This window comes from Festucalex cinctus, chromosome 10 (genome assembly GCF_051991245.1).
Source record: "Festucalex cinctus isolate MCC-2025b chromosome 10, RoL_Fcin_1.0, whole genome shotgun sequence".
Classification (NCBI taxonomy): Eukaryota; Metazoa; Chordata; class Actinopteri; order Syngnathiformes; family Syngnathidae; genus Festucalex; species Festucalex cinctus.
Window position 1 is genome coordinate 22,313,881 of NC_135420.1, and position 13,641 is coordinate 22,327,521.

The 13,641-nt window shown below is 36.3% G+C and overlaps 1 protein-coding gene across 1 annotated transcript; it reads left to right on the top strand.

Annotated features, from left to right (window-relative positions):
* Window positions 1-446: 446 nt before the first annotated feature.
* oma1 (OMA1 zinc metallopeptidase) lies at window positions 447-7,900 on the top strand. The gene is made up of 8 exons (XM_077534327.1): window positions 447-1,167; window positions 2,158-2,386; window positions 3,627-3,800; window positions 3,898-4,005; window positions 4,847-4,975; window positions 5,163-5,237; window positions 5,602-5,751; window positions 7,515-7,900. The coding sequence occupies exons 1-8, from the start codon at window positions 851-853 to the stop codon at window positions 7,806-7,808; spliced, it is 1,476 nt and encodes a 491-aa protein (XP_077390453.1). The 5' UTR covers window positions 447-850; the 3' UTR covers window positions 7,809-7,900.
* The last annotated feature ends 5,741 nt before the right edge of the window (window positions 7,901-13,641 follow it).

A 13,641-nucleotide genomic window follows, 5' to 3' on the forward strand; every position in this document is an offset into this window, starting at 1 on the left:
ACCCCTCCTGTTGAAATTTACTGTCAAAATAAAATGTTTTGTATTAAAACAAAAAACAAAAAAACAACCACATAACTTTGCCTTGTGAAAGTTCAATACCATAATGCTAATAATTCCATAATCAGGCTAACACATAAAGATGTCACACTAGTGTAACCCTTTAAGAAACAAATATTTGCAGCAACACATGTCGACTAATCTGTCAATACAGCCATAATATCTTTATCTCTGAAAAAAATAAAATAAATGGGCCTATTACGTTACCGAGCAGTTGTGACCACTTCATATAAATAAATACTGTAAAGTAAGTAAATATAATATGTAATTCAAAATCGATTTAAAAATACCAAAATTGTAATTGACCGGAAATGGCAACTCAAAAGCTATGTTGCTACTCGGAACTTCTCTCACTAACGTGTTTCCGGGACATGGACTTAGTCTTTTTTCCCAGTACATTTTTAGTATTTGTCATAAGTAACGTTACTTCTAATATTAACGACGATAACGGAATGAAAAACACATGTTAAAATATATTTATTTAATAATTCTGCTCGTGTCGGAGACTTTCGTCTGGACTTGTTTCTGCGGGGACTTATTTTGCACGACGGAACAAATCTCCGACACAGACAGGCAAAGTCCAGAGCATCCAAAGTTGAGAGTACAATTCTCGTCGGGCATTTCGTAAACTTCATTTAAGTTCAACGCCTTTTGCATTAAGCTGTATAAAGATATGCTTTGTACCGAAACGCGGTTAAATGTAACCAAGGTTACAATGAACTCGCGTGACATTGACAGCCAGAAATAGGTGTAATAGAAAATGACATCTGAGTGACTTCCAGTGAAGACCTTCATGATGTTTCCCTTCTTAAGGGGGCTTCCACTGTCTCACATGACGCGACACCTGCAGAGGTGCTCACGGTCGTTCTACATTCACTCATTGCGAGTTCCTGATCGGCTTCGAGATGGAGCCGCTCGCGCCGGCGGACCCGTTCTGGTTCCACCACGCGGCACTATCGGGACGGTCTTGTCCAAAACTCCTTCACGTCTTCAGTCCCCTACATGTTGGGCACAGTTTCGTACCTCGGCCCGGGTGGAGGCTTTACCCTCTCCTGTCATCTGGATCGTGCTTAAGCCTATCCAAAAACTCATGGCTATCGTACTAGGCAGGTAAGAGCAACTAACGACATGTAACAAGACAAAAAAAAAAAAAAAGAAAAACGCGAGACTATTTTAGAACAGACGTTTGGTGATATTCAGAATGACTTTAATTGGTGACAGAAGATATGTGCTGACGTGACATTTGAATATAATTTGTGCAATAGCCACATCCTCAAATATGAGGGTGTGCAAACTTGTACATCTCCATATTTTTAGTTTTGATTTTTCCTCCGTTGTGTTGTATAGGTTTACAGGCCACAATAATAGTGGAAAATGAATTATCCTGGTCTCTACATTTGAACAGGGGTGTGTAGACTTTTCATACTCACTATATTTTGACATTTAGATTTTTTATTTTTTTTTAAAGCCCAGATATTGACTGCAGAAAACTACAAGAACGTTTTGGGGTCTTTTAGTATTTTTATTTTAGATTTAATTTAAAAAAAAATGAAAAGAAAATGACTGCCGGAAATTACAACATTTATTTATGTATTTATTTATTTTAAAAAATAAAATTTTCAAACATTTTATAAAATATTTCTTGATGGGATAATCCAGAGCTACCCTACCACAGAAATACACTGACATTTTTAATTAATTAATTTCAATGCAGAAAATGATTATAGGAAATTACAAAAATATTTTCTAAAATGGGTGGCTTCTACTAAGATGTTTATTAAATGGTGCTGGTGGAAATCATAAGCGGTAAGTGCAATGGGAGACAGACACTATACTTTTATTATTATTATTATTATTATTATTATTATTATTATTTCTGTGATCATACTTTTATCACTACTGGAAATATTTATACAAACATTAAATTTATTAGAAAATAGTCCCTGATTTTTCCACCCATCATACTGGGAACAGGAAACGCCTGCCATGATTATGAATAAAAATACTTTGACATTTAAATGTTTTAAAGCCCAGCCTAAAAAAATAAAGTAAAATGTAAAAATATACTAGAGTATCATACAACTTGCCGTCTCACCACAGGAGTGTAAGGAAGTGGTGGGTGGCGCTTCCTGACAACCGTCGTGAGCTCTTCCGCCAGTGGGCGTGGCAGCGGCGCTGGCGGCTGGTGGCACTGGTGGGCACGGCCGCCACTATCGCGGCCCTCCTCCTCCTTACACACCTGGACCAGTCGCCGGTTACCGGACGCACGCGGCTGCTGGTGTTCAGCAAGCAGAACTACATGGAGCTGGCGGCCTTCACTTCAGAGGCGGTAAGAGGACGCCATGATTTTCATGGACGTGACCTGGGTCTGCGTTGAACTGACGCCATCGTAGAACTTTTGAAGTCACTATTGAACATTCGTAACAGTAGTGTAAAAATAAGTTGGAAATATTGAAACAACCAATCGGAATCGGCGCAGGCTTTTCTGGTGTTTCAATTGATTATAAATACATATTAGTATCCCATGTATGTTGCTGGTCAAATTAAGATATTAGAATGGGATTTTTTTTTCAAAATGTAAAATAAAAAAAGAAAATCTTGATTATTTTTTTTTGAAGGTTTGATTATTTATTTTTATTAAAAAAATATAAATCATTATTTTGGGTGGTTTAAATTTGATTTTAATTAGAGTTTCAGGTCATCCAGGATGACCCATCCTGTTTTGTTGCTGCTCAAAATTGACCTTTATTTAAAATAAATAAATAAATAAAATAAAAAATAGAAAAACTTTAGAAAAAGTAATTTACATTTATTTTTTTCTGGTGTTTCAATTGATTATACCTACATATTAGTATACATACATGACATACATGAGGTATATTGCTGGTCAAATTAAGATATTAGAATGGGAAAATGTTTTTCAAAATGTAAAATAAAAAAAGAAAATCTTGATTTTTAATTTTTTTGAAGGTTTGATTATTTTTTTATAGAAAAAAATATATATATATACATTATTATTACTGGTGGTTTAAATTTGATTTTAATTAGAGTTTAGGATCATCCTGTTATGTTGCTGGTCAAAATTGACCTTTATTAAACAAATAATAATAATAAAATTAAAAGAAAAAATAGAAAAACATTAGAAAAATAATTTCAATTTAATTTTTTTCCTAAAATTATTTTTTAAATGTAAACATAATCTGGAAATGCTATTTTTTTTTATACGTCAAAATGGAAACATTTAGAAAAAAAGTTGCTGTCTTACAATCAAGGAAAACAAAAATCTCCAAAAATTATTTAAAAAAAAAAGATAAATAAAATCTTGGATTTAATATTTCCAAATAACAAAACATTTTGAAATACTGTACTATTTTTTTGTAATAAGAAAAATAATCTAGAAAACTTTTCTTTTAATGTAATAAAATCTAAAAATATATATATAAAAATGTATAAATTATACGCGTTTAAAATAAAAAAAGTGAATCAATGCATTACTCCTCTTTCACACAAAAACAAAAAATCCACAGATTCAATTTGATGTCAAGTGATGGATAACTTCCTGTGTGCAGTACATGGAGGAATTTGGCCAGCTGCTGCTCCCCGCGAGCGACCCTCGTCAGCAGGCGGTGGAGTGGGTGCTGCAGCACCTGGTCCAGCATAACCAGGACCTCCCCGAAATGGCCGACGTGGACTGGACTGTCCACATAGTGCAGAGTGACACCATCAACGCCTTTGTTCTCCCGGTCGGCGACCATATGTCACTTCTCATAACCAAAAAATCCTATTAAAGCTCATTTTTATTTATTGATTTATTTTTGTTGTTGTTGGTTGTTGTTGCAGAATGGCAAAGTGTTTGTGTTCACCGGCATGCTGGAAGCTGTGGCAGATGTCCACCAGCTCTTAATTGTGCTGGGACACGAGATGGCTCACGCTTTACTGGGACACGCCGTAAGTCATAACATTAGGTACACCCGCACCATCTCACGATGACAGCCAATAAAGATCGGCATTAAAAAGGCGCTGATAGTAATAATAATAATAATAATAATAATACAGTCTTCCATGTTCTATTATGTATTTAGGGCTGAACAATTAGGGAAATAATCGAATTGTGATTTATTTATTTTTTTTCCCCTCAGGAGAATAACAAACCTAACAACATTAATAATTACAGTAATGAATTTAGGAATTTAGGCAATTTACATTGCAGTAAAATTAAATAAATAAACAAATAAAAAAAAAATATATATATATATGAACACGTTAAACACTGTGGCAAATAATAATAAATAAAATGCAGCAGTAAGCATTAACACATAACACAGCGCAGCTACAATGAGAATGTTTTTTTTGTGTTTTTTTTCCCCCAACAAGTCCCCGAAGCTAATTTTATTGTTTGTATTGCAAATATTTTGACTGTTAAATGAAGTCCAATCATAATACAATTCCACCTTTGGCACATTAAAAAGCCATTTGAAAGTGCGTAAACATCCCATTCATGTTGTTTCAGTGGCAGGGTTGCGGCCGGCGAGTGTTTACGGCCTCGTTAAAAGTCCATTCTCATTGCGGCGTGAACAAGTGTGCCATCAACTCGTGCCCGTTTGGGAGTTTCACGCTGCGAGGAGGATTGTAATTAGATGAAGGCAACGAGTAGCCACGGGACGCCTGATTAGCCGAGACGTCCAACTGTTGGACCGAGCAAAATGCGCTCGCTTCTCCCTCACCAGCCCCGTCGCGTTCTCTTCTTAACTTGACCTCCACCTTGACCTCCATCTTCTCCGTCACGCAGGTGGAGCAGGCCAGCCTGTCCCACGTGGTGGACCTCCTATCCGTGGTCCTGCTGGCCGCCATCTGGGCCGTGTGTCCCCGCGACAGCCTGGCGCTGCTGGGTCAGTGGGCCCAGGGCAAGCTCACGCAGGTGACTGGCATATATTATGTTATTAAAATTCAAGTCGTTTCTGTCACTTGGCAGGAAAGTGACTTCGTTTTTCCCAAAGTTGACTGCAATAGTGGTCTAAGTCCAAACAACTGCCAAATCTGTCAATATTTTGATGATAAATAACATTCACATAATGACGTGATCCTCTGTGTGGCGCCCCCTGCAGTTGATGTTTAACCGTCCATACAGCAGGAAGTTGGAGGCGGAGGCGGATGAGGTCGGCTTGCAGTTGGCCGCTAAGGTAACCAAACATTGACTCCATTACAGCTAAAAAGTAGATTTTTTTTTTTTAAATACTAGCCCTTAAATAATAAAATAAAAATAAAAATATTTTTTTCAATGTTTTTTATTTTTTATTATTTATTTATTTATTTTTTAATTAATTTTGTATTTTTTTATGTTTTTATTTTTAATAACAAATCTTGACGTAACCTTCATTCACTGTCATTTCAATATTTCCCACTAGAGGGCACCATTGTCAAAGTAAACAAACTTGATGTCACAGACCACGAGCTAATAGCTCCAATTTATTAATCCAGTGATTTAAAATGATAAAAAAATAATTTAGAGGATTATACACCAACATCTGGCACGTGTGCGTTCAGGCTTGCGCCGACGTGCGCGCGGGTCCCGTCTTCTGGCAGCAGATGGAGATCAGGGAGCAGCTGAGCGGAGAGCCCAGCCTGCCCGAGTGGCTGTCCACGCATCCGTCGCACAAGAACCGCGTGGCGCAACTGGACCGCCTCGTGCCACAAGTACACACCCACACAAAGACCACATGCAGGACCTCCATATTTTTTTATAAGTTTTTCAAGGATCTAATGAAGCGTCTGGAGAGATGTATGATTCCCTGCTGCAGGCTTGGGGAGGGGAGGAAGGATGGCAAAGGTGCACTGGGTTATTTTGTTCCATTTTATTTTGTTTTTTCCGCCTCCCCACTCAAAAAAAAAAAAAAAAAATCCAGGATATCTGCTTAAGTTTACATCCTGGAGGCGAGCGAGCTCTGTGGCTTAGCGACACAATCAGACGTAACTGCGGGCTAGACGGAAGCTCCTGTGGAAGCAGCAGCATCCACAGTCATTATTTCCGTGTGTGCGTGCGCGCGCGTGAGATGGTTTTAACCTTGAGGCGGCTCACCGAGCGGCAAAGACGAGCAGATGGCTAAACGAGCGTTTGTGCTTGCCTGCGTTGTCGAGCGCGAGGCTGGTGGAAAAAAAATTGAGCGGCTAAAGCTATGCGGCTGTCCGCATAGTTCGTTCGGTCCGTCAATATTCCACCAGTGTCTGCTTTATTTCATGTATTAATAAAATAATTAAATATCAAAGTGAAAATTATTAAATAGTAGCTTAAAAAATTAACTCTCTTGAAAAAGAATTGATTAAAAAAGATCCAATAAAAAGTGGAAAAAGTAATAGGATAAAAAAAACATAAAATGCATAACACTGATATAAATGATTAAAAATTATATAAACCTTTAAAAGTAAAAACAATTATATAAACTTTTAAAAGAGTCTAATTCCAAAAATCAAATCACTAAATAGAAATATAATAAATAATTACTTATTAAATGAAAAAATAAAAAGTAAGATAATTATAATAATTGATGAATAAAATAAGTACATATCAAATGATAAAATAATAAATTGGAATAAATTGATTAAAAGTAAAAACAATTATATAAACTTTTAAAAGAGTCTAATTCCAAAAATCAAATCACTAAATAGAAATATAATAAATAATTACTTATTAAATGAAAAAATAAAAAGTAAGATAATTATAATAATTGATGAATAAAATAAGTACATATCAAATGATAAAATAATAAATTGGAATAAATTGATTAAAAATAAAACAAACATTAAATAAAATACGATGTAATAATTACAATTATTGCACATGAGTAAAATAAGTATAAAATAAAATAATTTTCAATAAAATTTATTGATGAGTTTTTTAATTGTATCACTTATTAGATTATTACACGTGATTTAATAACGCAAAAATGTCAAAAACTATTGCTTAAAATTAATATTTCAATTGAAATAAAATCCAAAGAAGTCTTACACAATAAATAACAGAATAAAATGATGCATTTAATAATTAAAAAATTACACATTAATTAGATAAGAATATATAAACACAATAAAATAGTTGATTTAAATAAAAACAATTAAATGAAGATAAGGTTATTAAATTATTTTATATTAAATTATGAAATAATTTCATATAAAATTATTTTATATGAAATTATAAAGTAATTACATTGCAATTTTAAATTCACATCAAATCATCCAGGTAAACTTTTGCAAAAAAAACAACAACAAAAAAACAAAAAAACCCCCCGAAAAGTTTAAATAATAAAATCTTAGTTTTAAAAACAAGATTGAAATTTGCACTGTGTATTATTGTATGGACATTGTTCAAAACAAGTGGGTTCTTGTATTTTTGTCATCTAGGCCATATATATAATGAGTTGACAATTGTTCTAAATTGTTCTTGTGTGCGTGTGTTTGCGCAGGCGCTGGAGTTGAGGGAGCGCTGCATGTGTCCCGCCCTGCCGCCCACCGACCCACGCGCCATCTTCTCCAAGAGCGTACGTGTGCTGCTGGAGGACGCCAGCTCGGGCCCGCGACCAGTTAAGGGCGACACACCTCAACACGGGCCCACCGGCGCGGCGGCCCCCGCGGCTCTGCTCGCTCAATCATCGCCTCTTTTTTCATCCAGCGTGAGGCAGGTGGACAATAAAGTTTTGGATGGAGCCGGAACGCCACCTGCGACGCCAATTCAGAACGGTACTGATGCTACTAAGTGATACAAAAGATACGGGACTCTCCGTTTAGAGTTAGGGTCGATCCAATCCAGCAAAATAAAAAATAAAAAAATAAAAAAATGTACTACTTAATACACTCCTGAGTACCTCATCCCAGTGGAATAAGGAACGTCTGCCATTTTGTTGTGAGCAATAGCATCTTTTACGCTGAGACATAATGTCCGTTGAATTGAAGCAAAAATTCTTTCCACTCATTTTGATTAGGCTGCTCTCTTATAGATCTTTACAGTAGACTTGAGCAGGCTGAAACATGGCGTGGCAACGTGGCGGCCATGTTGGCAGGGGCATCTGTCCAAACAGTGGCCATTTCTCAGTTGGTATTTTTCTCTGGTCTTGTTATTGTCCCAATTGAAAGTAAGCATAAACCTAGAATGTTATATTCTTGATTAACTATGATATTTCATTACTGTATGTTATTATCAGCTGAGCAATTTTATTTAAAAAAAAAATATATATATCAAAAACTCAAAAGCCATGTTGGAAAAAAATGTAAACATGAGTCCGAATTATACATACATTTTGGGGGAAGGTTCACTCAGGTCAGCTCTCTGTGATATATAGGGACATGCAATCAAAAAAATTATGATTTTATACGTGCAAACATTTGGAAAAAGCTGTGCATAAAGGAGGCCAATAATCTTGTCCACTTTCTGCTGGTGGCCTGAAAAAAGGCCACAACAAGGAACTGGCCTAAGACTGAAGCACCATTTTTTAAACAATGATTGTCAATCATGGATACTGTCATGGATCGTTGCGCATAAAGACTGAAATTGTCGGAAAATTTGAAAAAAAAAAAAAAAAACTGGGAAAAATCAGTCTTTTCTTTCATTTTTCTGTTAGATTATTTAGTTTTGTCATATTAAAAGCAATTTTGGAATACATAATGATTGTTAATTTTTAATTTTTCTTTCATTTTAATTTCAATTTTATTTATTCAAATATTTAAATTTGGGGAGAAAACATTCAATTGTGTGGTTTTAGTTCATTTTAACATGTTTATGTTAACGTCCCAACTCCCAAGAAAGGTCATCAAGGTCAAAGATCGTCAAAGGGTAAGTATTTATTTATTTATTTTTTAGCATTATTTATTATTAGCATTATCAATTTTTTTGTAATCCTTTTAAGATTGTTTAAATGTGACTTACCGTATAATTTTTTATTTTTTTTGTTACCGATACTAGAAGGCTGAGTACCTTCATTTTATCATAAATTAATTATAAATTATTATTATTTTTTAAATCCTTGTAAGATTGTTTCAATGGGACTTACCATATAATTGACTTGTTCTTGATTTTTTTTTTTAAACAGCTGTTACCCACTTTTAACAATAGAAAGCTGAGTACCTTTATTTTCTCATAAATTAATTTTAAATGTTTTTTTAAAATCCTTGTAAGATTGTTTAAATGTGACTTACCATATAATTAACTTGATTCTTGATTTTTTTTTTTTTTTAAACAGCTGTTACCGACTTTTGACACTTGAAGGCTGAGTACCTTTATTTTATCATAAATTCATTATAAATTAATTAATTATTTATTTGATCATAAATTCATTATAAATTAAGTATTTATTTTATCATAAATTAATTATAAATTAATTAATTATTTTTTAAAATACTTGTAAGATTGTTTAAATGTGACTTACTATATAAATAAAAGAGCTGTTTACTGACTTTTGAGACTAGAAGGCTGAGTACCTTTATTTTATCATACAGTTTTTTTGCATTTGTCGAGCCACTCAAATTTGACTTTAAACCCCAAATGAATGTGAAATTACAAAAAAGAATTGTCGGTTACAGAGCGACACACAGCCAGTCGGCGGGCTTATTTGGAGGCCAGAAATAGAGAAGCCGACGTGGAAGCGTCTCAAACGACAATGACGCCGCGAAACAAAAGAACATCCATCTTTTGGTGAGCTGCTGCCGTCATTTCCATCTAAATCAAACATTTGATTCGGGGAGGCGGACCCAAAACACAACAAAAAGTCTGCGCTAGTTATTCCAATCTTGCGTTTCTTCTTTCTAGACGCCCACACGGGACGCGCGGAATGAGACGGGGACTCTTGGCAGCTATTTTCAGGTATTGTGAGAGTGTGCAGGACACAGCTGAATGCTATCATACACTCTGGCTGCACTTTGACCTCTGCAACTTCATTTGTTCGATGTATTTACGTCAATTATGTCAATGTGTTTTTCCTAATACGTCATCTACAAAATAATAATTGGCATAACAGAAGGTACACAAGGTACAAACAAAAAACAATGATGACGGCTTCTTAGTCAGTCGTCTGTTAACACGTTGGGTGTTAATGCGAGCTGATGGTGAGCGAATGCGCTTACAGCTACTTAGCAGGGGATGGATGAGGGATTAAGCCTGGAATACATTAGAACGCATTCACATAATAATCCTGACGGGTTTGCGGATGATTCCCTCACGTTTTGTTTTGGATTAGTGATGCGATTCCGTTATGAATAACACCTGCTGGGAAGCGCCTTCATCACACATGATGTGTCTTGTTGTCATGGTTTCCCGCCCTGCCCGCTTTGAAGGCCCAAAACAAAAAGACAGAATATTATGTAGAACCGATTTTAAATGTCCCCAAATTTATTTTATTGAAATTATTTGACACTGTCTTGCCCTTGTTTGTGTGTTTTATTGGGATTGCTGTTTATGTTGTACACGATTTGGCCACTTAGGGGCAGTGTGGTTCCACACATTCTGATACACAGTTAAGTTGTAGCCACATTAGAGAGTAGAAGAAAAAAGTAATGATCGTTATTCCGATAAAAGATGTTTGTGTTGTTTCTCTGTATAAATTCCTGAAGCGTTTTGTATGAATAGCTGTTCTTTTGAGTGATAAAAATTCCGCCAGTAGCGCGCTAATTAGCATTAGCGAGTCAGACTGGAGTCGAACATGACGATTCTTTGCACATCTCTAAATTGAAGCAGAAATCATTGTAAATTAAATCATTTTGAATCAAAAATCCTTCTGAATAGAATTACAGACCCAAAAATTATGTATGTAAATAAATACTCACTTATTGCATGCCAGTTGTCCAAGTTAGGGACTAATATAAATAAACAATAATTGTTATTATTAAAAAAAAAAAAATCTATTAAAAAATAACAAAACTTATGTAGATTCTTACTAGTACTTCTACCGCTACTAAAATTAATAAATATATAATATGTTACATTTTTCTTGTGCTGGTAGTCCATTAGTGTCTATGAGTGTAAACACAGTACTGGCAAGAAGAAGAGTTATTATATTTTGGTGCAAAGTGACAGAAGCCATTAAGATGAAGTCACATGGAGGCCAGGCTCAGATTTTCTGTTCTTGTTATTTATTTTTTTATTTATTTTTTTCTCTCCCTGCAGACACTTTTGTCTGGCTGGCGCTCAACATATGCACTCAGTGTGACTCACGCGCGCACACTCTCTTACTCACTCGTGCAAACTCCTCTATCACAGAAACGTATTCAACCCTAACGTACACACACTTGTTTATAGGGGGAAAATTTTCGTCTTTGGCTTTTGACTCAGGACATCTTGGTCCAAGCATGGAACCTATCAAAAGAAAGATTAAAGTCTCTTCTTTCATCAGGAAAAAAAAATCAGTTTCCGTTTTTCAGCAATTAGCATTAGAAGAGAGCTAAGTTTCATCAGTTTTCACAAATCTATTCAAAATTGTAAGTAATTGAGCTTTTTTTCTACATGGCCCTGGTTGATCTCCTTTGCTCTGCTGCCACCTGCTGGCCGTTTGTGTAATAACTACCATTTCTGCAACCGTTCTTTGCAGTTGAGAGGCTGCATCAAAGCCTTCTGTATGCTCTAGCATAAAAAAAAAAACAAAAACAAAAAAAACGTATAAATACGTCTTTGGGACACTTAGAACATAAAAAAACAACAACGTATTTATACGTTATTGGGAGCAAATGAGACTTTAATCTTTCTTTTGATTGGTTCCATGCCTTTATAGCAATCGAACACAATATTCTGTGGGCCTTGCAAAATCAGTCAAAATCCAGTAAAACAGCCAGGAACGAACGGGATTGCTTCTGTGAAAATGGCTGGGAGTGAATGAGTTAATATTGTGTTAGTGGAATATGAGTTAAGCAGCAAAATTCAGCAGTTTTTATCAATATCAGAAGGCGGCCATTTTGTCACTTGCTCTTGAGTGAAAATGACATCAAAGTTACTCAAGTCTCAAGCAGCCAATCGCAGCTCAGCTTCAGAAAACAGGTGAGCTGTGATTGGTCGTTGCCTGAGCAACTGTGATGTCATCTTCAGTTGACAGCAAGTGGCAAAATGGCCGCCCCCTTAGATGGATAAAAATGGCTGGATTTTGCTGCATAACTCATATTCCACAAATGTAATATTAACCAGAATGTCATCTATGAGTGTCGTGTTCGAAAGGTTTTATGTGACATCATGTTACGTTAGGGTTCGTTATAGTTCATTTGATCAAAACAAAAATCTACATATAACACCAAACAAAAACCAGAACACAAGCATACTCGTCATAACAAAGTCTACCATCTGCTATATTTCGTTCCCATAGTCGCTACGCATCATCCTGCGTGTGTGTGACACTTAGCTTAGCGCCTCTTTGGCCTACTTAGCGCTGTAAGTAGCACAGCCAGCGCCACGGTGCTCCGCCCCTTTCCCCCGTCGACTCCATCTGAATAATTGAGCGGCGCTGAGGCCGAGTAATAAGCTAGCTGCTGCTTTGAAAACGTGACGGACGCTTCTCACTCGGCGTTGCGCGGGTACCGTAATCGCCGCTAACACTCCATTACATTTACTTGCGTTAACTTTTTCGGAAAAATTGTCGGATTAGTTCCAATAATATGTACTTTCACATTTGTCTAGTCTACCAATCTATGGTGAACCGTGTCTCCACGAGGGCACCTTTTCAAAATCCTCACACACGCACACACAATAGAAAAAACAATGCAGTCTCATGCTAGCTGATAAAGAGCCCGTTTGATTTTGGCACAAGCTTTTCCTCTGCGCCGGGCCTCATTACCGCCGCCAGTGTGTGCGCGCGTGAGCGCGAGAGAGAGAGAGAGGGCAAGGGAGAAATAAACCCTCGTTCTTATCAACGACGACAGGCCTGCGCGGCTCGCGTACACACACAATGTGTGGTTAGGTTGCCAGCATCGGCGCAGATATTCCCCTTGCAGGACAAGGATAGACAAACGAACAGCGTTGGCGTATTTGTGCGTGTTACGAGGTCAATGTAGTTGTCAAGATAACATAAATACTTCCACAATGTGTTCATTTCTATCGTGCGCCATCATTGGGGTTAATTGTGCTCTCAATTACTGCGTTGATGATGATTAAAAAATACAAGCTGGGGTCAAGTAGTCGTTAATGTGTGCCAAGTGCTTCTTTGCTCTTTTAAGCGTGACACTTCTGGCAAATTGTGCATACAATTTGAATAACTGTGTGTTGTTTTTGTCGACTCTTTGACGCGACACGTTATACAGTTTAACCTTAACAACACAATAACAACCATACTTGTATCTTTTTTTGTTTTTTTTTAAGTTTTGCCATCGCACACAATTGCCACTAGCGTTTTAGTACTCTAATTAGGTGTGTTGTTTTCCGCAACAGGAGCTGATATTTTTGTTAGTCTAAAAGTTCAACTAGAGGGCTTCGTGCACCCCCTTCCTGTTGTTGTTAAAGTTAGTAAATGTGAGGAAAAAACGGTTTATAAACAATATTTTTCATTTCCACACAATTACTAACCTGGCAATAGCCAGATGAGATGGATATTACATATCCATCCGGTACCTCTCCGCAGTAATTTG

Excerpts from the sequence above, each read along its gene's own strand:
- oma1 (XM_077534327.1), top strand. The coding sequence starts at position 851 with ATGATGTTTCCCTTCTTAAGGGGGCTTCCACTGTCTCACATGACGCGA. Across the intron at positions 2,387-3,626 it reads CGGCCTTCACTTCAGAGGCG|TACATGGAGGAATTTGGCCA; the intron begins GTAAGAGGACGC and ends TCCTGTGTGCAG. Across the intron at positions 4,976-5,162 it reads CCCAGGGCAAGCTCACGCAG|TTGATGTTTAACCGTCCATA; the intron begins GTGACTGGCATA and ends CGCCCCCTGCAG.